Source organism: Bubalus bubalis, chromosome 20 (assembly GCF_019923935.1).
Source record: "Bubalus bubalis isolate 160015118507 breed Murrah chromosome 20, NDDB_SH_1, whole genome shotgun sequence".
Classification (NCBI taxonomy): domain Eukaryota; kingdom Metazoa; phylum Chordata; class Mammalia; order Artiodactyla; family Bovidae; genus Bubalus; species Bubalus bubalis.
The window spans coordinates 64,211,846-64,237,004 of NC_059176.1; the positions used below are offsets into that span (position 1 = coordinate 64,211,846).

Sequence of the window (25,159 nt, forward strand, 5' to 3'; positions counted from 1 at the left end):
GCCCAACATTTTGCATGATGTACTCTATATAGAAGTTAAATAAGCAGGGTGACAATATACAGCCTCGACATACTCCTTTCCCAATTTGGAACCAGTCTGTTTTCCATGTCTGGTTCTAAGTGTTGCTTCTTGACTTGCATACTGATTTCTCAGGAGGCAGGTCAGGTGTTCTGGTATTCCCATATCTTTAATATGGGAATATTTAATATGCACAGTTTGTTGTGATTCACACAGTCAAAGGCTTCGGCGTAGTCAATAAAGTAGATGTTTTTCTGAAACTCTCTTGCTTTTTGATGATCCAATGGATTTGGAAATTTGATCTCTGGTTCCTCTGCCTTTTCTAAATCCAGCTTGAACATCTAGAAGTTCATGGTTCACATACTGTTGAAGCCTGGCTTGAAGAATTTTGAGCATTACTTTGCTAGCATGTGAAATGAGTGCAATTGTGTGGTAGTTGGAACATTCTTTGGCATTGCCTTTCTTTAGGATTGGAATGAAAACTGACCTGTTTGATAATTCTGTTATCTAATTACTCACTTCATCCAAATTTAATCCCAGTGTAAAGGTTTCTATGTGGCTAGACTTTAGTCATGTTTCTGAAAAGCACATTTTAAAAGAATATTTTTTTCTCATGTATGGAGAGGGAACTATATAGATTAGGAGACACTTAAAAGACCAATTGTAATGCACAGGTCTTATTTAGATCCTGATTCAAATAAACAAACTATAAAGAAAAGTATAAGACAATCAAGGAAATTTGAATACTGATTGAATATTTGTTGCTATTAAATACATTTTTAAGGTATGACAATATCTAAAATGGGCTTCCCAGGTGGCATACTGGTAAAGAATATGCCTGCCAATGCAGGAGATTCAACAGATGTGGGTTTGACCCCTGGGTAGGGAAGATCAACTGGAGGAGGAAATGGCAATCTGCTCCAGTAGTCTTGCCTGGGAAATCCCATGGACAGAGGAGCCTGGTGGGCTACAGTCCATGGAGTCACAAAGAGTCAGACATGACTGAGCACACACACTCACACACACAATATCTAAAACAAAATCTAAAAATGAATCACACAATGTCTGATATTTGCTTCAAATGTGATCTTCAATAGTAACTGGAGGAAGGTGATCAAAAGGTACAAACTTCTAGTTATTACTTAAATTGGTACTGTGAATGTAATGTATAACATGATGACTGTATTTACACTGCTATATGGTATATTTGAGAGTTGCTAACAAATTAAGTTCAAAAAGTTTTCATCACAAGGAAATTCTTTCTTCTTTTTCCTTTATGTATCTATGAGATGGCAGATGTTAACTAAAATGACTGTGGTAATCATTTCACAACATTCGTAAGTTAAGTCATTATACTGTACACTTTAAATTTATACAGTGCTGTATGTTAAATATATCACAATAAAATTGAAAGAAAAATATCCACATCCAAAAAATCTGGTAACAGAGAAAAGTGGACGGGGGCAGAGATGACACAGGACAGCCTTGAGTTGATAATTATTAAAGTTGGTGATGAATACATAGTATACACAGCTTATTAAGCCAGTCTTCCTACTTTTCGTATATATTGTGTGTGTTTATCTGTGTGTGTGTGTGTGTGTGTGTGTGTGTGTGTGTATTAGTCACTTAGTCATGTCCAACTCTTTGTAAGTCCATGGACTCTAGCCAACCAGGCTCCTCTGTCCATGGGATTCTTCAGGTAAGAATACTGGAGTGTGTTCCCATGCCCTCTTCCAGAGAATCTTCCCAACCCAGGGATCAAACCCAGGTCATCCACACTGTGGGCAGATTCTTTCCCATTTGAACTACCTGGGATGTTCTGAATATGTTTACTACTTTGCTGGGCTGGATGAAGCACAAGCTGGAATCAAGATTGCCAGGAGAAATATCAATAACCTCAGATATGCAGATGACACCACCCTTATGGTAGAAAGTGAAGAGGAACTAAAGAGCCTCTTGATGAAAGTGAAAGAGGAGAGTGAAAAAGTTGGCTTAAAGCTCAACATTCAGAAAACTAAGATCATGGCATCTGGTCCCATCACTTCATGGGAAATAGATGGGGAAACATTGAAAACAGTGGCTGACTTTATTTTCTGGGCTCCAAAATCACTGTAGATGGTGACTGCAGCCATGAAATTAAAAGATGCTTATTCCTTGGAAGGAAAGTTATGACCAACCTAGACAGCATATTAAAAAGCAGAGACATTACTTTGCCAACAAAGGTCTATCTAGTCAAGGCTATGGTTTTTCCAGTAGTCATGTATGGATGTGAGGGTTGGACTATAAAGAAAGCTGAGCACCAAAGAATTGATGTTTTTGAACTGTGGTGTTTGAGAAGACTCTTGAGAGTCCCTTGGACTGCAAGGAGATGCAACCAGTCCATCCTAAAGGAGATCAGTCCTGGGTGTTCATTGGAAGGACTGATGTTGAAGCTGAAACTCCAATACTCTGGCCACCTGATGCAAAGAGCTGACTTATTTGAAAAGACCCTGAAGCTGGGAAAGATTGAGGGCAGGAGGAGAAGGGGACGACAGAGGATAAGATGGTTGGATGATTATACTGATGCCAATGATTTTGGAATGAGTTTGGGTAGGCTCTGGGAATTGGTGATGGACAGGGAGGCCTGGTATGATGCAGTCCATGGGAACACAAAGAGTTGGACATGAATGAGCAACTGAACTGAACTAAACTGGAGGCCATTCCTCAGTTCACACAGCCAAGCAGTGACACAGTCAAGTCAGTAACGTAGGTCTTTGAACCCTGAATCCAGTAGTGTTTCCGGAAAACTGTCACTGCTTCTAAGCTACATGATGGTTTTCCTTCATTGCTTGTTTTGATTAAGGAAAAATGTAGGGTTCAATTACTCAGAAAGTTGAACCACAAAGTGAGCCAGATGAGACTTGTTCCCACTTGTTTCATTTACCGCTGGTTCAACAAAGCCACGTGCTTAAATGTAGAGAGCATTTCCTTGATCCTTAATTATTTTGGCCAAACAAGAAGTACAAAAAGAAGAAGAAGAGATCTGTCAGGCCCAAAGGAAGCCGTAAGTGTGGCGGCACATCTCGTATCATTTGTGTCTCAAACATGTATTGATTCTTAATCTAGTTTCAGGAACCATGCTAAGATACTTGTGTGATGCCATATTTTCTTCTTTACAACAAGCTTATGAAGTAGCTCCTTTTGTGGGTTGTTGCTTGGTTCTCACAACAACACTAAAAGGTAGATGAGATGAAGACTAAAGAATGCTCAACTTCAGAGAGATCACATAATTCACCCAAGACTGTACAGTAAAAATCAGTATTGTTGTTCAGTCACTAAGTCATGTCCGACTCTGAAACTCCATGGACTGCAGCACGCCAGGCTTCCCTGTCCACTATCTCCCGGAGTCTGCCCCAATTCATGTCCATTGAGTCGGTGATACCCTCCAACCATCTCATCCTCTGCCTCTTGCTTCTCCTTTTGTCTTCAATCTTTCCCAGCATCAGGATCTTTTCCAATGAGTCAGCTTGCTGCATCAGATGGCCGAAGTATTAGAGCTTCAGCATCAGTCCTTCCGATGAATATTCAGGTTTGATTTCTTTTAGGATTGAATGGTTTGATCTCCTTGCAGTCCAAAGGACTGTCAAGGGATTTCTCCAGAACCACAATTCAAAAGCATTAATTCTTTGGTGTTCAGTCTTCTTTATGGTCCAACTCTCACATCCATACATGACAGATGGAAAAAACGTAGCTTTGACTATACGGACCTTTGTTGGCAAAATGATGTCACTGCTTTTTAACATTCTGTCTAGGTTTGGCATGGCTTTCTTTCCAAGTAGCAAGCATCTTTTAATTTCATGGCTGCAGTCACCATCCACAGTGATACTGGAACCCAAGAAAATAAAATCTGTCCCAATCAGATACAAAAATAAAATCCAAGCTTCACATCCTCCCGAACCAGCCCTATCAGGTCTATTACACTATTTCAGGGGTTCTCAAAGTCAGGGATCTCTGACATCAAACACTTTCACAATGATAATGAAATGTTATTTGTCTTATTTCTTACGCTCATTTCCTCCCAAGTGTCCAGTGGCATTTCCCAGAGGCTACATGTTCTGTGATGGTATCATTGCTCTGATAGCTGATGACATACGTGCTTGTGTAGTCTTATATTTTAATTTCCATTTCTAGTACAGTGGACATCAATAGGTATAACTCACACAAGCAGATGCACTTTGGGGTCTGTAATAGCTTTTAAGAGAACAAAGGGGTCCTGAAACCAAAAACCTTGGGAGCTGCTGTGCTTCACTAATTGTGAAGCAATTGACTAATTGTTCTTCACTAATTTTCCTTGCTTCAGATGAACCTAAGGCAGTAAAATGTCCTTTTTTCCAGGAATGGCTGAGATGAACATAATTGTGAGGGATGAAAAAAACCTCTTGGAAAAAAACAAATTGACTGGTTAGACAAAGATGGCAAAGCTGAAAGATGAAGGCCTGCTGAGTGAGATCAGGGAGGAGCTGGACAGCGGGAACTTGGGCGACATGAGACAGGACAGACATGGTTCTCCATGGTGGCAGGGCAGGATGGAGAAGGCGGTGGACCTGCCCAGTGGCCAGCCGGGCAAGTGGTGGTCCACCCAGCAAGAGAATGCCTCCCACCAGCACAAGACACACCAGGTACTTGGAAATTGTGTGCATGCATGCTTAGTCATGTTAGACTCCTTGTGACAGCATGGACTATAGCCTGCCAGGCTCCTTTATCCATGAAACTTTCCAGGCAAGAATATTGGAGCAGGTTGCTATTCCTGTTCCTCTTCACCCCAGGACTGAACCTGCATCTCTTATGTCTCCTGCAAGCTACCCCTCGCCTAAGGTCAGGGGTGGTGACCAAGACGAGCTACCCCACGCCCGAGGTCAGGAGGGGCAGCTGTGAGGAGATACCCCTTGTCCAAGGTAAGGAGCAGTAGCTGCACTTTGCTGGAGCAGCCCTGAAGAGATACCCCACATCCAAGGTAAGAGAAACCCAAGTAAGACGGTAGGTGTTGCAAGAGGGTATCAGAGGGCAGACACACTGAAACCATAATCACAGAAAACTAGCCAATCTGATCAAATGGACCACAGCCTTGTCTAACTCAATGAAACTAAGCCATGCAGTGTGGGGCCACCCAAGACGGGCAGGTCATGGTGGAGAGGTCTGACAGAATGTGGTCCACTGGAGAAGGGAATGGCAAACCACTTCAGTATTCTTACCTTGAGAACCCCATGAACAGTATGAAAAGGCAAAATGATAGGATAATGAAAGGGGAACTCCCCGGGTCGGTAGGTGCCCAATATGCTACTGGAGATCAGAGGAGAAATAGCTCCAGAAAGAATGAAGGGGTGGAGCCAAAGCAAAAACAATACCCAGTTGTGGATGTGACTGGTGATAGAAGCAAGGTCCAATGCTGTAAAAGCAATATTGTATAGGAACCTGGAATTGGAAGTGGTCAAACAGGAGATGGCAAGAGTGAACATAGACATTCTAGGAATCAGCAAACTAAAATGGACTGGAATGGGTGAATTTAACTCAGATGACCATTATATCTATTACTGTGGGTAAGAATCCCTTAGAAGAAATGGGAGTAGCCATCATGGTCAACAAAAGAGTCCGAAATGCACTACTTGGATGCAATCTCAAAAACAATAGAACGATCTCTGTTCGTTTCCAAGGCAAACCATTCAATACTGCGGTAATCCAAGACTATGCCCCAACCAGTAACGCTGAAGAAGCTGAAGTTGAACGGTTCTATGAAGACTTACAAGACCTTTTAGAACTAACACCCCAAAAAGATGTCCTTTTCATTATAGGCGACTGGAATGCAAAAGTAGGATGTCAAGAAACACCTAGGGTAACAGGCAAATTTGGCCTTGGAATATGGAATGAAGCAGGGCAAAGACTGATAAGAGTTTTGCCAAGATAAAGCACTGGTCATAACAAACACTCTCTTCCAACAACACAAGAGAAGACTCTACACATGGACATCACCAGAAGGTCAACACCGAAATCAGACTGATTATATTCTTTGCAGCCAAAGATGGAGAAGCTCTATACAGTCAGTACAAACAAGACCAGGAGCTGACTGTGGCTCAGATCATGAACTCCTTATTGCCAAATTCAGACTTAAATTGAAGACAGTGGGGAAAACCACTAGACCGTTCAGGTATGACCTAAATGAAAGCCCTTATGATTATACAGTGGAAGTGAGAAATAGATTTAAGGGACTAGATCTGATAGACAGAGTGCCTGATGAACTATGGACGGAGGTTCGTAACACTGTACAGGAGACAGGGATCAAGACCATTCCCATGGAAAAGAAATTCAAAAAAGCAAAATGGCTGTCTGGTGAGGCCTTAAAAATAGCTGTGAACAGAAGAGAAGCAAAAAGCAAAGGAGAAAAGGAAAGATATAAGCATCTGAATCCAGAGTACCAAAGAATAGCAAGGAGAGATAAGAAAGCCTTCCTCAGCGATCAATGCAAAGAAATAGAGGAAAACAACAGAATGGGAAAGACTAGAGATCTCTTCAAGAAAATTAGAGATATCAAGGGAACATTTCATGCAAGGATGGGCTCAATAAAGGACAGAAATGGTATGGACCTAACAGAAGCAGGAGATTTTAAGAAGAGGTGGCAAGAATACACAGAAGAACTGTACAAAAAAGAGCTTCACAACCCAGATAATCATGATGGTGTGATCACTGACCTAGAGCCAGACATCCTGGAATGTGAAGTCAAGTGGGCCTTAGAAAGCATCACTATGAACAAAGCTAGTGGAGGTGATGGAATCCCGGTTGAGCTATTCCAAATCCTGAAAGATGATGCTGTGAAAGTGCTGCACTCTATATGCCAGCAAATTTGGAAAACTCAGCAGTGGCCACAGGACTGGAAAAGGTCAGTTTTCATTCCAATCCCAAAGAAAGGCAATGCCAAACAATGTTCAAACTACCGCACAATTGCACTCATCTCACACGCTAGTAGAGTAGTGCTCAAAATTCTGCAAGCCAGGCTTCAGCAATACATGAACTGTGAACTTCCAGATGTTCAAGCTGGTTTTAGAAAAGGCTGGAACCAGAGATCAAATTTCCAACATCTGCTGGATCATCAAAAAAGCAAGAGAGTTTCAGAAAAACATCTACTTCTGCTTTATTGACTATACCAAAGCCTTTGACTGTGTGGATCACAATAAACTGTGGAAAATTCTGAAGGAGATGGGAATATACAGACCACCTGACCTGCCTCTTGAGAAACCTGTATGCAGATCAGGAAGCAACAGTTAGAACTGGACATGGAACAACAGATTGGTTCCAAATAGGAAAAGGAGTACGTCAAGGCTGTATATTGTCACCTTGCTTCTTTAACTTCTATGCAGAGTACATCATGAGAAATGCTGGAGTGGAAGAAGCACAGGCTGGAATCAAGATTGCTGGGAGAAATATCAATAACCTCAGATATGCAGATGACACCATCCTTATGGCAGAAAGTAAAGAGGAACTAAACAGCCTCTTGATGAAAGTGAAAGAGGAGAGTGAAAAAGTTGGCTTAAAGCTCAACATTCAGAAAATGAAGATCATGGCATCTGGTCCCATCACTTCATGGGAAATAGATGGGAAACAGTGGAAACAGTGTCAGACTTTATTTTGGGGGGCTCCAAAATCACTGCAGATGGTGATTGCAGCCATGAAATTAAAAGATGCTTACTCCTTGGAAGAAAAGTTATGAGAAACCTAGATAGTATATTGAAAAGCAGAGATATCACTTTGCCAACAAAGCTCCGACTAGTCAAGGCTATGGTTTTTCCAGTGGTCATGTATGGATGTGAGAGTTGGACTGTGAAGAAAGAGGAGCACTGAAGAATTGATGCTTTTGAACTGTGGTGTTGGAGAAGACTCTTGGGAGTCCCTCGGACTGCAAGGAGATCCAACCAGTCCATCCTAGAGAAAATCAGTGCTGGATGTTCATTGGAAGGACCGATGCTGAGGCTGAAACTCCGATACTTTGGCCACGTCATGCGAAGAGTTGACTCATAGGAAAAGACTCTGATGCTGGGAGGGATTGGGGACAGGAAGAGAAGGGGACAACAGAGGATAAGATGGCTGGATGGCATCACTGACTCGATGGACATGAGTTTGAGTGAACTCCGGGAGTTGGTGATGGACAGGGAGGCCTGGCATGGTGTGATTCATGGGGTCACAAAGAGTCGGACACGACTGAGTGACTGAACTGAACTGAAGTGAAGTTTCCTGAGATTTCTAAAATGCCTGGGGCTAGGTATGTCTTGCTATGTTTCCTGTAGCACATCTCACAGCTGAGGGAATAAAGTGCGGTCCCTATACAATTAAAGAGCTTTGCATTTTGCTTTAGTTTATTTATTTGATCCATAATAACTTTTAATAATTCACTGACATAGGAAATTTGTGAATTCCTATGTCCTGCTAAACAATAAGGTAAAGCTTAAATTTTATTTGTGGGTTCACTTCAGTCTCCTAAATACACTGTACTGCTTCCTGTCTTTGCCTTACTTAAAATATGCTGCCCTCAAATCATGCTTTCTTTTCTTGTGGAAATCTGACCCATCCCTCAAGGTCCAGCTTATGCCTGACCTCTAGAAAGCTTTTGTCTAATGTATCCAGCCCTGCTGACACCATCTCCTCTGAATGCCCAGAGTACATCTGAACATGACTATAGACTGTGTGCCATGTATAGACTATGTGTAGACTGTGGGCTCTGTGCAGACCGTGTGCTATGGTCTGGATGGAATGGAACAACAGATGTTGTAGTTTCATAAGTGATAGTGTTATCTCCCCAATTAGTTGCTTTGGGCCAGTGACATACTTTCCACTTCTACTTCCCTCTTAAAATCTACATGTCCACAGGATCTAGGATAGTTCCACATACTATGAAGATGGTCCACACAACCCTCTGCATTGCCTGACGATTGATAATGGCAACTCATAATTCCCTTCCCTGACCTGAAATTTGTGGCTGACTCTCAGTGGACTCATTGACAGCCAGACTCCCAATGTTGGACTCTTCTGACCCAGTTACTTGACATGTGGGGGCCCCTGCTTCTGAGAGGTCAGCACTAGGTAGCAGGGGCCACACAGGAGTCAGAATATCTGAGGGCAATTAGATAATGTGCAGTTTCTCATTTCTCAAACAAGTCTAGCCCCACTTTCCCTGACTGCCCCACACTGTGAGAGGCAGGGAGGATCAAACCAAGATTATTTATAAACTGTAAGGCACTATGATTTATAAGAAATTACCATACTCCTTCACTGGAATATGATTCAGCTCTGGGAGAGACATGGTCCCTGCTTGGGACTTTATTTAAGATAAAGAGTCATTTGCTAGAGAGGATAAATGATAACAGAAAAACAGGAAGATATAACGTGAAACCAGTTCCACTTTGTAGTGTTTTGTAGTGATCGTCAAGAGAGATTCACCTGGGCCAAGCTGACATAGTGGCAACCCAATATTAACTAATCTCGCAAGGGCTAAAACTCAGAGATAAACAGTTAGAAAACAAACCATGTCATACACCTCCAGCTACTGTGGGAAAGGCAACAGAAGCCCATGATGAGAAAAAAAAAAAGTTTATTGCTGGGAGCCAGTACAGGAGTTCCCATCCATGACAAAGGTCATGCGGAGAGGATCTGACATGCAAAGGCGAATCAGAACTCGAGAGGCCCCCTGGACCTGCCTGAGCATCTACCCCAAAACCAAAACCTGTCTGTTTTACTATTTCACGACTTTCACCAACTCTTCTGACATTAAAGGGGGGGCTATCCCCGACCACCTTTCTCTGAAGAAAATCAATTTAGAGCTCTACTTAATAAGCCTCCTGGGCATAATAGGAGTGTTTCAATTCAAAGCCCTCTGATGACTTTCTAGCTTGCCTGACAGGTTTGTTCGGACTCCTGCAGCTACGCATGTGATTGCTCACAGCCTTCCAACCAGGAGAGGCATGGGAAGCTTAAGATATTCTAACAATACAGAGCTTCTCAGAGAGTTAAAATTGTTAGAATAGAACTAGTAGAGGATTTCTTTGTTGAGCTAATGCTTGCTGCCAAGTTTCCATATCCCTTACCTACTGTGTCCCTGGGAGTGTATTGATTAATATAGTTGGTATATAGAAATGTAAGTAGTAGCTTTAATGTTTGTAACCTTGGACCCTTGAGTTAATTCTTTTCTTGTTATAGCCCACCACACTTTTGCCTTATAGGAATGCAACTTTATCTAATGCTTTTGGAGGGTGGCGCCTGACTTTAGAACAATCACCTTTAGAGAAAATAAGTTTTCTGATTGACCAACCATTATTCAGAAGAAAGGGTCATAAAATGTTAACAGGCCTCCTGGCCAGAAAGTTTGCAGAAAGAAAGCCTGGCTTCGATATAGAGTCAAGGACTGCTGACCTTGCATGGCTCTACACCCTCTATTATCCTCAATGCACAACTTGAGGTATAAAAGCTACTTTGGAAAATAAAGTTGTGGGCCATGCTCATCAAGCTTGGTCTCCCCATGTCGTTCTTTCTTGTTTCCTTTTCTCTCCTTTTCTTCTCTGTTCTTCCTTCAGGATGACTAATTTGGAGTGCGGGGGCCCTCTGAGACCACTTATTTGCCCCGGCTTCTAAGACCCACTCGAGAAGGTGCCTAAGGTGGGGCACTTTCCGCGATTTGAGAGGGCGGCTGTGGCCTCCGTGGTCAGTGCAAACCTGATGTCACAGGTTTTATTGGCTTTCTGTGTAAACCAATTAGTTCATGCCTCTGATCTCTCTGCTGTGCTATCCTTTTTGCCAACGCCGTCCTCCCAAGGGAATCCCTGGATCCAACCGGGGCTGGACCCCGGCAGTTTATCTCGAAGACACTATGAAGAATTGATCTGTGCCTCTAAATATACATCACCAGTCTCACAGTTGGATGACTGTACTCAGGAATGTATAGGTAGTTAAAGAAAGTCATTAAAGTTTAGCCTCTCACAGGTTTGATTTCTTTGAGAGTCTTATACCAAATCCCTATCTATTTCACCATCAAAACTGGTGAAAGTCATTAGGCAATCTTAGGACCTTAAGAAATAGGCAAAATGAAGGAATGCTATTGGTATGTAGAGTTTGGCATCACACACAACCCAACTAACATTTATTGGTCTGGATGTAAAGAAGAACAACAAAGTAATAGCAATGACCTAGACCCTCGTTTTGGCACAGGTGTCAGTTTTTGCCACCAAGGGAAAAGTACTAAATATATATATATATATATATATATATATATATATACTCAAGTACTATAATACTCTGAAGAAGAGGAAAAAGCAGAATTTTAATAAAGCCAAAAATAAGTGTGATACAGTCACACTGCCCTCGGAATGTATCTGAAGTAGCCAGATATGCAAAAACTCTATGTGGTGCCCAGTCCATCCAGACCTCCTGCTAAACCGGTGGGGAAACCGAGAGGAACTGGTTGTCCAGTCCACAAGCAGGAGTAGGGTAAGAGTCAAGTTGAGACAGAAAGAAGTCCTCTCCACCAGTATTGAGAGGAGGACAGGCCCTCTCAGACCTTCTCTGCTCTTATAATGTGACAGAATAACTACAATGTGATTGGAAACAGGCGATAGTCTAGTGAGCTAGGGCCAAGTGCTACCCCAGAAAAGATAAACACCAGTTAAGACATTTTTATGATTTTTCTGGACTTCAAGATAAGTACATAATATATCTCCTGTTTAACTGAGACAGCTCATATCTTACCTTGTTTGATAAAGAAGGAAAGTGAAGCACAAGAGGTGGATGAGTGGCTAGTATCAAACTCTTGATTGGTAAGTGATAGAGCAGGCTCAAACCCTTCTGCTGCTGCAACCTCAGGATTCTTTCTGAGATGACTGTTCTGCTCCATACAAAATGGTACCATTTGAAAAGCTTTAACTATCCTTCTTACCAAGATTCCTGGAATTTCTTCATCCTGCAAGGCCTATCTTGATTCTGCCGACTCCTAAACCATCTTTCAACCTGGCGCTCTGTCAAGTTACACTTCTTTGCCAGTCCATAAATATCAGTCTGAAAGGGGATGAAACAAATGAGTGAGTGCTTAAGAGCAGAGTAGGCTGGCAGGCAAGCAAGAGACACTGAGACCGAGTTACAAGCATTTGTGGAGATGAGAGCGATTCTGCATTAAACCTTGGGCCAGTGCATTTACCCCTTTTGTCATGGAGTCACACACACCCAACCCAAAACAGAGAGAATGTTAATTCCCAGAAAACTCAGTTGCTAAGAAAGACCAATTTTCCGTAAGTTGGTAGCAACCCATACATTCAAGTTCCATACATGGCTCACTTCTTCAGCCAATTTTATTTAGGGCCTCCTATGTTGCACGTAGAGTAGTATAGTTTAAGATGTCAATCAAACCCAATCTCTGTATTTTTTCCTGTGAGAAAAATGGGACTCCAAGAGTTTTAACAGCTTGTCCAAGACCTAAAACTAGTAGCAAAGTGAGGATATGAACTTAGGCTCCTGCCCTTTCTGTCATTTCATACAATGTTTCTAATAGATCCAAAACTTTCACATTTAATCATATGCACAGCCTATTTTGGAGAAGGAAATGGCAACCCACTCCAGTATTCTTGCCTGGAGATACCATGGACAGATGAGCCTGGCTGGCTACAGTCTACAGGGTTGCACAGAGTCAGACATGACTTAGCGACTAAACAACAACAGCCGCATGTTTTAAACCAACCTTAAATAATTCCAATTGTAAAAAATAAGGATTACAGATTATAATAATGATGACTGCTTCTCTTCTGGAAGGCAGAAGTTGCAGGTTATGGTTTACAATTGAAAACAATGTGGATGATAGATTTGCTCAAAGATTACAAATGTGAAGTTCTCCCAGGGCCAAACAAGAACCCCAAATGACTGATAGAAGCAGCTCTGCTTCCTGGTGGTATTTTAAGCTGTGTTCTTTCAACACGGGCATGTTTTACATGCTAGACCTACAGTACTTTCCACTTCCACAAGGAAATAAGCTCTGTAATTTTTTTGAGATACCAGTCTTCTTGATCTCTCATTTTGCAATGCTGAGTACAAGAAATATTTCAGTTTACTCCTAACTTAATGCATGTTCAGTCACTTCAGTCGTATCTGACCAGGCCCCTCTGTCCATGGGATTCTCCAGGCAAGAACACTGGAGTGGTTGCCATTCCCTTCTCCAGGGGATCTTCCCGACCCAGAGATAACCGCAAGCCTATTACTTAATCTGAAGAGAAAGAAAGCAAAACAAAATATAGACAAGACATATTATACTGTTTCCCTGTAAACTGTCATCTCTAACACTATTATTTTATAGGCCAAAGTTTCACCTCCTGTTCTATGTTGTTTTGGTTTGTTTTTGTGTTTTTGATGGCCCTAAATTGGCAGCTATTCATGGGTGAGTATTTCCTGCAGGCATTGTGCTTGGCACCGAAGATCTGAATGAACAAGATTAGCATTTACGGCGCCTCCCCTTCATGAGGTAAAGTCTGTCTGGTAAGGAAGTCAGAAAATGCAACAAAGAATTCTAATAAATTATGATGAGCACTGAAAGAGGGGAAGGTCAGGGTACCATGGGACCTAACTTCATGTAGGCAATTCCTGGAAGTTATACTTAAGCTAAACCCTGAAAAATGTCCCAAGAAGGAGAAGCTGAAGAAGGGAAGTGTCCTGGCAGCATGTGAAGTCATCTGGGGATGAGAGCACAGAGGAGCTGGGAGTACTCAAAGGACAGAAAGAGGTCTTGCAGGGTAGAAACATACAGACAGATGAGGAGGAAAGATGTGGTCAGGGCCACAGCAAGGAGGGCCTTGCCTGGAATTATCTGAATTTATCTTCAAAATGTTTGCATTTTGAAGGCTTCCTCTTGCAGTGTGTAAAGTATGAAGCACCAGGAGTGAGCGGAGGTAGAGACAGTGTTTACTTTGCCCTGTTATCCTTGACCTCTCTCAGCGAGGTCCCCACAGCAAGGACCTCACACTCCAGATGGGACAAGTCTGGAGGTCTGATTACACTCTCCCAGGCAGCACCAAACCTGTCACAGCCCTATCGCAGGAGGAGAGAACACGGAAGGTTTTGAGGCAACAGAATGCAGTAGGAATGGCAGGGAACTAAAAACAGAAGACTGAGTTCTGCTACTTCCTAGCTCTGCAGCCTTGAGCTGTGTACTCTGACCCACTGTGGAAAATGGGGCATTGACAATGAGTGGTTGCCTCCTGTCTGGTGGGATTGATTTAGGATCTCGGGGCTCTATCTAATCATCTATCATGTGCTACATCAATGCTAGAGATTATGGCTGAACACAGAAAGGAGACCATATACTGAAAATCATTTCAAAAAAAATATTCCTCTACTCCTAAAATAACTTGTAAGCTTGAATAGATTCCCCCAAACAGAAGATATAATTCAAATCCTATTGCTTGCTCCATAGCAGAACATATTCTGAAATGCAGCAGCACTATATTCTGTACCCTCTGAGACTGAAGGGCTCTGGGTCCAACTTGATTATTTTAAGAGTTTTATTCATTTGATCATTCACAAATGTTTACTGAGCCTCTCACTCACTAGTGCCAGTCACTATTCTAGGCACTGGAGATTCAGCAATGAGCAAAGTCCCTGTTCTCACAGTAGAATTTTCCCAGATCTGAGAACAATACAATTTTACTACCTCATCATTTCTACAGATACCTGATGAATAAGTGCATCTAGAAGATGGTAATCAAACATGATTTGAAGCATTTTTCCTGATTTGGAGCACAGATGAATCTGATTCAAAATCTTGACAACACTGGCCTCATATATCTACAATATTATTGGGATAGAAGTCTTCTTGCAAACAGAAGTCTTTAGTAGTATTTTGTTATTAATATATGAAACAAACATTTATTGAACACCTACTAGGTACAGAAAGTTGTGTTAAGATATTATGGGAATACAAACAAGCATACTTAGGAAACTACTGATGTTCCCTTGGGATAATTAATGTTGGGAAGATATATTTGAGAACGTTCCTGTAGAAGTCTACATGATAGTTATAGCCTATGAATAATAAGAGCTGACCTTGACTGTGTGCCAGGCAGTATTCTAAGTACTCAATTCAATCCCTGAATTGAGAGTCCTATGAGGTAACTGCTGTTAACACGCTCAGTTCACAGAGGTGGACACTGAGGCAGAGGGGTTAATCTGCTCACCTTCACATACAGTCTGTTCTCACAATTCGTGTTTTTAGCCTGGACATTACAGAGAATGTGTCCGTGGAAGGGAAAGGCTCTCAGGCAGAACCTAGAAGAGAAGCTGCTGCTGCTGCTAAGTCACTTCAGTCGTGTCCGACTCTGTGTGACCCCATAGACGGCAGCCCACCAGGCTCCTCCGTCCATGAGATTTTCCAGGCAAGAGTATTGGAGTGGGTTGCCATTGCCTTCTCCAGAAGAGAAGCAGTGTGGCCTAAAATGGAGCCATGAGGCCTGGCTACTTGATGCAAAAACCAACTCTCTGGGACCATAGAGGAGCCACTCAACCTCTTTGTCTATCACATGTCTCACCCATAAAATAAACTGGACTAGAGAGCTAGAGAGCCTTTTGCTCTAAAAATGTTTGAATCCATGGTTGAGACAAGCTAGCAACCTGGAATGCCTCTATGGACCCTTCTCCAACTATGGACCACAATATCTGCTTAATGTCAGTCTTACGTTTTCTTTAAATTACCTTTCAGAACTACACATTCATTTGTTCTGCAATAGTTCTCATTGTGTTCTTGCGGAGGAAAAGGGCTAGTTAATAAGTTCTGCTGTTCTTTCATTTTACCAACAGTGGGAAAAATGATCCGTTGGCCAGAGCTATTGGTATGCTATCATGATTCTCTCTTTGAATTTCATCTTGAAATTGTCATGGAGATACACATAGAGAGAGACATACAGATATATAAACAGTGGGCACACAGCTGCACATACACAGTCACAAAGAAGTGTGTGAAACATAAAACAAAACTCTCAGTGGCAGTTCACATGTATAGCTTTTTGGACCTCATCAATACCATGTTATATCCTCTGTGCTAACCAGCATAGAATTGATACTGTGTATCTGAAATGTTTTTGTGTTTTTGGTACAGTCTGTAGCAGCTGAAGAAGAATCTTCGATTTGTGTCCTCAGTTGTCTTAATAAAGTCAGATGTTACGTACCTGTATTACCATTGCAGTGCCCTGTGACTACAGACTTGGAACATTTTGTTAGAGGTGATACCCACCCATCCCTTGAACCAGCACAATTTTTTTTAGTCTTCCTAGAAACTTGTCTTACCTCAGCTATAAATTAAGCAAAAATGCTGTCTACGTGACCTTGGCCAAGTTAATGTGTGGGAGTATTGTGGTATCATTTTGTTTCCACATCTGAAATCACTATTAAGTCATCTACTTTGCCTTCTTCTACTATATTCTATCTTCCTAAGTTCTAGTACTTTTATTCTACGGGCATTTTACTGGCCAACTTGTTGTCATCTTGATCTGTTATACAAATACTACCTTGATTTTGTAATCTATGCACAATATAGATTAGATGTTTTGCTTATGCCCCTTCATCTTCATAGTTTAGTAGAGGAAGCTTTCTAACACTTGGGGGTTGATATAACATTTCTTCTATTACCTGATGCAAACGTCCAAATTATAACTATACTAAGCCATACTGTATTGTCAACTGAGCTAGAATAATTACTTACAAACATAGCTCTAGCCTCTGAAATACATTTTCAACATCCTGTACACAGTTAAAGACATCATTTAGGCATATTAGAAGCAGCACTTGACAGAGAGTCCAGGGCCAGGGTCCAGGTTTGGATTCAGCTATTAATTAGCTGCATGACCTAGGACAGGTCCTCTGTTGACCTTAGTTTCCTCATCTCAATGTGTAAAGAAGAAAGATGACCTAATCTCTACATTTCTTTCAGCTTTTCTTCACTTTTCTTTAACTGTCAGGTGGCTAATTTATCTTCATAGCTGAGAAACTTGATAAGAGCCAAATTTTCTACATAGACCTTGAGCCTCGGTATATACGCCCATCAACATTGACTAAATCTGACCAAATGTTCTAAGCCCTTTTAATTGACTTTTTTGACAAAACTTCTTAAATAGAATTCTTTTGAAGTTCCTTTGACCTCTAACTTTGGGGTACTTCTGAGGGCCCCTGAAACATCCCAAAGAGAGATATTAAACTGTGTTTATTTGGTTGGTTAAATTAAATGAAAAATATTATCAAATGAGTAATAAATCCTCTCATGTTATAATGTACTATAAATATTACTAATATAGATATCCTAGAAATTATATAGAGGTCTTAACATTCTGATATGTTCTGGTATTTTATGAAAAACCTGATGACTTCACTAAAGTTAACAAAGGACTGAATGAACCAGCAAATATGCTTATAACTTTTATGGTTTCTATCTGAAAAATTACAGGTTTGAATCTTGTGTTTCCCGGGAGTAGGGAAAACCTTCCTTTCAAACTAATTATGAAAATTGTTTGGTAAAATTATATGTTATAAACAAGACAATTATATTTTTCATCTGACTCCTTCAGAAATTTGAAACTCTTAGGTTTCCAGTAAGTTTATCAAATGAGTTAGGAAGGTTATCTCACTAACAGCTACAAAAATCTCAAGGAATTTTTGAGACCTTAAAAAGGGAAGAATTCACCTAGATTTGTTGGGCAAAATCTGTGATAAGCCTTTCGTGTGAGTTTCTCAGCCCTGTTTTATTTTAAAAGTTCAGTCTGAGACTCTATAAATGTTTCAGCAATATAAAAAGTCTATGATCAATTATGGTTATATAAATCATCAAACCAAAATTAGTGAGAACATACCTATTTTGCAAACAAACTAGTCTTAATTTGGTTATATTTGATAAAAATGAGGGTAACTTTAGGGAGAAAAAGATGTTTCAATAACTGTTAAATCCCAGTTTAAAATAAATAAATAAATAAAATTATTCTCAGATAATAATTATTAATTGTTCTCAGATAGAAACAAAGGATAATAAGGATTCTCTGAGAGAGTCCTAACTTTTCATAAACATAACTAAATAACTTCCCCTCTGCAAAATTTAAAATGATGCTTAAGCATTATTATCACCAGAGGTAACAGCAGTATTTAGGTGAATGACTTCAGTGTTTTAGAGCAGGTAGAAATAAAGAACATACAGAGATGGCTTGTCAGACTGTCCTCTTTTTAGGAAAAAAAAGGCACATACAGAAGCTGATGGCAGACAAGTTAGAGACAGTGCTGGCTAGCCATGAATAATTCTGAACATGATGCCTGGTGCTATGTGGTCAGATTTCAATATGCTCATTTGTGCAGGGAGCCCGCCAGACCAGTGACACAAAGTGTCATAGAAGAAGCAAGTGAATTCAGCAGATAAGTTCAGGACTTTAAAAATCTATCTATCCTAAAACCACATTAGTACATATTTTTGACTTAAAATTACTAGTGAGAGATGTCTGTATTTGTCGGAGAGAGTGTGCCACTTTTGGAGAAGTTTTTATCTCATCTCATTTAAATGTGGGGTATAATGAAACTAGACTTGCCTGGACACTACTATTTTCACATAACCTTTACGTTAAAGTCTTTTTCTGTGGTGTAAACATGCAGTGCACTGTAACATTTCATCAAGTGCATCTTGTATAGAGAAGAGAATTGTGATTCTCCTAAGGATTCCATCCCGGGGGAGTGGGCAGGAGCACAGACTATTTCTGAGTATTTTGAAGCCTTGGATAAAATAAAGGGTTATGTTCAGGAAAGCCACCCCAAGGGACACTTCTGTAATGTGTGCCGTGTGCACTGACAGTGTCACAGTCATCCAGCGTGTCAGACATGGGCTACTCTGCCTTAATAATGATCCATTTGCATTGGTATACTTCGTATATACCCTACCATTGAAAATTAAATTTTGATCTTTATACCCAAATTGTCAGTGCTCAACACTAGTTAACTGTTACTTTATATCATTATAAATGTATTTTTTATATTGTATATTATTATTGTGTCACTTTATATTATGCTCAAAGCTCAACATTCAGAAAACGAAGATCATGGCACCCGGTCCCACCACTTCATGAGAAATAGATGGGGAAACAGTGGAAACAGTGTCAGACTTTATTTTTCTGGGCTCCAAAATCACTACAGATGGTGACTGCAGCCATCAAATTAAAAGATGCTTACTCCTTGGAAGGAAAGTTATGACCAACCTAGATAGCATATTCAAAAGCAGAGACATTACTTTGCCAACAAAGGTCTGTCTAGTCAAGGCTATGATTTTTCCTGTGGTCATGTATGGATGTGAGAGTTGGACTGTGAAGAAGGCTGAGCGCCGAAGAATTGATGCTTTTGAACTGTGGTGTTGGAGAAGACTCTTGAGAGTCCCTTGCACTGCAAGGAGATCCAACCAGTCCATTCTGAAGGAGATCAGCCCTGGGTGTTCTTTGGAAGGAATGATGCTAAAGCTGAAACTCCAGTACTTTGGCCACCTCATGCGAAGAGTTGACTCATTGGAAAAGACTCTGATGCTGGGAGGGATTGGGGGCAGGAGGAGAAGGGGACGACAGAGGATGAGATGGCTGGATGGCATCACTGACTCGATGGACGTGAGTCTGAGTGAACTCCGGGAGTTGGTGATGGACAGGGAGGCCTGGCGTGCTGCGATTCATGGAGTCGCAAAGAGTCAGACACGACCGAGTGACTGATCCGATCTGATCTGATATTATGCTCAGAATGCTTTATAACTTATCAACAGAGGAAAAAATCCATATGAAACAAATTATTTGCTGCTCAACTGAAACTAACTTTTTGCATAGATGAGGTAAGCAACAGATGATGGAAATATTAAGAAAGGAGATTTTAAAATCCCAAAACAAAGAATTTGTACTTACTTGAGATGGTTTCTTTGTGGAATGTTTGAAAAAATTCTCTAAAACAGAATTTGGTATAATCTTCTTCCGAACTTCCTCTTTAATGCCCAATGTTTTTGCTAGAGGTGAAGCAATAAACCTATGAAAATATAAACAAAAGAAAGAGTCAGACATGGCTGAGAAACTAACACTTGCTTTTCAAGTTCAAAATCTGAGAATGAATCCACAATGTCCTCAGGAAAGTCAAGCTGTAACTTTAGATTCCAAATGAAAGATCAGTCATTAGACTACCTAAAGCCAAAATCTGCCTTATAGAAATTCAAAGAGCAAAATTTGAGATCTTTATACAAGCAATAACTTAAAATACAAAATACACTTGACTAAACATACAGGGGTGAGGGGTGCTAACAGTGCAGTGAAAATCCTCCTCATATAGCTTATAGTCAGCCCCTAGGTAAGTGGTTCCTCCTTATTCAAGGTTTTACATCCATGGGTTCAACCAACTGTAGATTTAGCACTGTAGTATTTACTACTGTAAAAATCTGCTTACAAGTGGACCCTGCAGTTCAAACCCTTGTTGTTCAAGGGTCAACTGTACTTGAAGTGAAGTGAAGTGAAGTGAAGTTGCTCAGCTGTGTCCAACTCTTTGCAACCCCGTGGACTATAGCCCACCAAGCTCCTCCGTCCATGGGATTCTCCAGGCAAGAATACTGGAGTGGGTTGCCATTTCCTTCTCCAGGGGATCTTCCCAACCAGGGATTGAACCCAGGTCTCCTGCCTTGCAGGCAGACGCTTTAACCTCTGAGCCATAAACTCAAATACATTTATATGTAATATCCAGGAACCAGGATAAACCATTCTATTTAGTTTCATTTTTAAGACTACTAAAGATTAAGATAAATGTTTTGTTATTATTTTCTTTGGTGATATTACCTTAAAGAAATTATTATGTCCCCTATTTAAAGTTCTAACTAATGAAAAATAGCATGACTCTTGAGTAAATATTTAGCAATGGGATTGATAGGTTGTATGGCAAGTATACACTTAACTTTATAAGAACTTAGTGAATGTTTTCCAAAGTGTCTATAATATTTTACATTTCCATCAATAATGTGCCAGAGTTCCAGTTATTCCATATCTCTGCCAGTAGTTGGTATTGCCAGTATTTTTAATTTTAGCAATTCTACTGGGTGTGTAGTAGCTTTTATTGATTTTATATTCTAATTTCTATTATTTCTTAATTTCTGCTTGTTATAAATTCAGTTTGCTTTTTTCCCTTGTTTATTAAGGTAGAAGGTTAGATTACTGATTTGAGATCTTTTTTTCTTTTTAAATATATGTGGTTATAGCTATAAATGTCCTAGTAAGCACTGCTTTTGCTGAATCCCATAAGTTTTGGTATGGTGCTTTCTTTTTCATTCATCTTATAGGATTTTCTAGTTTACCTGTGATTTCTCCTCTGACCCATAGGTTATTAGAGGTATACTGTTTAATTTCCATATATTTGCTGATTTCTCAATTTCCTTCTGTTATGGACTTCTAATTTCATTCAATAGTGGTCAGAAAACATACCTTGTATGATTTCAATCCTCTCGCTTTTATTGAGATTAGTTTTAAGGCCTAACACATGGTCTATTCTGGAGAATGTTCCTCGTGCACAAGAGAAGAATGTGTATTCTGCTGTTATTGGTGATGTGGTCTATAGATGTGTGTTAGGTCTAGTTCAGTTATAACACTGATCAAGTCTATTTCTTTGTTGATTTTCTGCCTAGTTGTTCTATCTATTATTGAAAATGGAGTATTGAAGTTTACAGCTATTATTGTTGAATTGTTTATTTCTCCTTTCAATTCTGTTTGCTTCATGTTTTGGGGACTATGTTGCTAAGTACATATATGTTTATAATTGTTATATCATCTTGATATGTTTACCCTTTTATAGTATAAAATATCCTTTGTTTCCAGCAACTATTCAAAGGCTGTTAAACTGTCTGGTATTAGTATAGCCAAGGACGAGGAGCCTGGAGGGCTGCAGTCCATGGAGTCGCAAAGAAACGGACACGACTTAGTGACTAAACAACAACGATAAAGTATAGCCATCCCAGCTCTCTTTTGGTTATTGCTAGCATGATATATATTTTTTCATTCTTTCACTTTCAACCTATTTATGTCTTTGAACTTACAGTGAGTCTTTCATAGAAATTATATAGTTGGATCATATATTAATATTTCTATCCAGTCCTCCTATCTATGTCTTTTAGTTGGAGTATTTAATTCATTTACATTTAATGCAAATTACACTTAATTACTGATAAAACAGGATTTATATCTGCCACTTTGCTATTTACTTTCTATACATCTTATGATTTTTTGTTTCTCTATCCTTCCATTACTATCTTCTCTGTGTTAAACAGATATTTTCTAGTGTATTCTTTTAATTCCTTCTCTTTTTTTTTATTATTTTTAAAAATCATCTTCTTAGTGGTTAATCTAGGGATTACCTAGGGATTACAGTTAACATCTTAATTTATAATTTTCTAATTCAGATTAATAGTAAAACAATTTAAGCACTATACAAAACTCCATTACCTCCCCTCTCTGCACTGCTACTGTCATATAAATTATGTACTTATAAATTGTGTTCCCATCAACAGACATTTATGATTATGACTTTATGCAGCTGTCTTTCAAATCAGATAGGAGTAAAACATATTACCAAAACAAATGCATTTATTCCTTTTATTTCTTATGTGGGTCCTTTATTGGTGCTCTTTATTTCTTCATGTGGATTCAAGTTACTGTCTGCATCCTCTGCTTTCAGTCAGTAGGACTCCCTTTAGTATTTCTCATAGGGCAGGTCTGCTTAGCAACAAATTCTTCCAGTTTTTGCTTATCTGGAAATGTCTTATTTTCTCTCATTTTGAAGGATAATTTTGCGTGGTTGACAGTTTTTTTTTTTTTCTTATTATTTGTCCTCCTACTGCCTTTGGCTTCCATGGTTGCTGATGAGAAATCAACTCAATATTATCACAGATCACTGTTATGTGATAATATGCTTCTCTCTCCTTGCTTTCAAGATTCTATCTTTCAACAGTTTGCTTATGATATATCTAGATATGAATTTCTTTAATTAAGCTTATTCTTCTTGGAGTTTGACTAGTTTCCCAAATTACAGATTAATGTGTGTCATCAGATTTGGGGAAATTTTAGCCACTATTTCTTCAAATATTTTCTATCCTGTTCATTTCCTCCTCTTCTTCTGGAATTCCCATTATATATATGTTGTTATGCTTCATCAGGGCCCACAGGTCTCTGAGGCTCTTCATTTTTCTGTATTCTTTTTATTTTCTATTCCTTAGACTGCTGACTCTTTCTTCTCCCTGCCCAAAAATGCTGTTAAGGCCCTCCAGTGAATTTTTAATATGAGTTATTATACTTAACAAGTCCCAAATTTCTATTTGATTTCTTTTTATAATCTATAATTTTATCTCTTTACTGATATTCTTAAGTTAGTGAGACATTTCTTTCCTTAGTTTTTAAGCATGGTTTTCTCTAGTTCTTTGAACATTTTTAAAATAGTTGACTTAAAGTCTTGTCTAATAAGTTTAACATCCAGGCTTTGTAGGGGACACACTCTATTGACTGCTGGATTTTTTTTCCTGTGTATGAGCTATACTTTCTTATTTTGTTGCATGTCATAATTTTTGCTTAAAAGTAGACATGCTTACTAATATAATGTGGCAACTCTGGAAATCAGAATATCCCCCTCTTCAGAGTTTGTTGTTGTTCGTGCTATTTGTTGTCCATTTGTTGTTTACTTTTAAAATCCGATCTGTAAAGTCTATATTCTTTATGTGTGGGCACTAAAGTCTTTATTAGGTTAGCTTAGTGGTCTACTAACAATTAGACAGAGATGTCCTTAAATGCCTGGAACCAATAAATCTTCCAGTGTTTGCTAAGGGGCTCGTGTACACTTCAGGGCACACCTTCAACACTCAACCAGGCAGTGGACAACTTTGCCTTAGCCTTCACTTCCTGTTTGCAAAAGCCTTAAGGTCATCCAGAGGTGAGAGCTTTGGACTCACTTCTAGATCATACTTCTTGATCATGTGGGTGGCCCTGGGCATGCCCATAGCTCTACAAATTCAAGTGGCCTTCTAACTTCCAAGAGTATGTCAGAGCTTTTCAAAATCCCCTATGGACATATTTCCCAGCTTATCTTTTAAAAAGGAAAGCTTTTTGTTTATTGTTTGACCCATTAATTATCCACTATCCTCAGTTCAGTTCACTTCAGTCACTCAGTTGTGTCCAACTCTTTGCCATCCCATGGACTGCAACACACCAGGCTTCCCTGGCCATCATCACATCCTGGAGCTTCCTCAAACTCATGTCCATAAACTCGGTGATATTCAACCATCTCAGCCCCTATTGTCCCCTTCTTCTCCTGCCTTCAATCTTTCCCAGCATCAAGGTCTTTTCCAATGAGTCAGCTTCCCATCAGGGAGCCAAAGTATTGGAGCTTCAGCTTCAGCATCAGTCCTTCCAATGAATATTCAGGACTGATTTCCTTTAGGATAGACTGGTTGGATCTCCTTGCAGTCCAAGGGACTCGCAAGAGTCTTCTCCAACACCAGAGTTCAAAAGCATTAATTCTTTGGTGCTCTGCTTTCTTTATAGTCCAGCTCTCACATCCATCCATGACTACAGGAAAAACCATAGCTTTGACTAGACAGACCTTTCTTGGCAAAGTAATGTCTCTGCTGTCTAGGCTGGTCATAGCTTGGAGCCCAAGAAAATTAAGTCTGTCACTGTTACCACTGTTTCCCCATCTACTTCCAATGAAGTGATGGGACCAGATGCCATGATCTTAGTTTCCTGAATGTCAAGTTTTAAGCCAAATTTCTCATTCTCCTCTTTTACTTTCATCAAGAGGCTCTTTAGTTCTTCTTCACATTCTGCCATAAGGGTGGTGTCATCTACATATCTGAGTTTACTGATATTTCTCCTGGCAATCTTAATTACAGCTTGGGCTTCATCCAGCCCGACATTTCACATGATGTACTCTGCGTAGAAGTTAAATAAGCAGGGTGACAATATACAGCCTTTTTGTACTCCTTTCCTAATTTGGAACCAGTCTGTTGTTCCATGTCCTGTTCTAACTGTTGCTTGTTGACCTACATACAGATTTCTCAGGAGGCAGGTAAAGTGGTCTGGTATTC

General features: G+C 40.0%; 1 protein-coding gene across 3 annotated transcripts in view; it reads right to left on the reverse strand.

The window, feature by feature from the left end:
* CERS3 (ceramide synthase 3) overlaps positions 1-25,159 on the reverse strand; it is a 149,678-nt gene that overhangs the window by 89,959 nt on the left and 34,560 nt on the right. For all 3 annotated transcript variants that reach the window (XM_044932851.2, XM_044932853.2, XM_044932852.2), the window contains 2 exons: positions 19,965-20,082; positions 11,966-12,084 (listed from right to left, as the gene is read on the reverse strand). In XM_044932851.2, the coding sequence (XP_044788786.1) occupies positions 11,966-12,084; positions 19,965-20,082 (237 nt within the window). The remainder of the gene's footprint in view (positions 1-11,965; positions 12,085-19,964; positions 20,083-25,159) is intronic.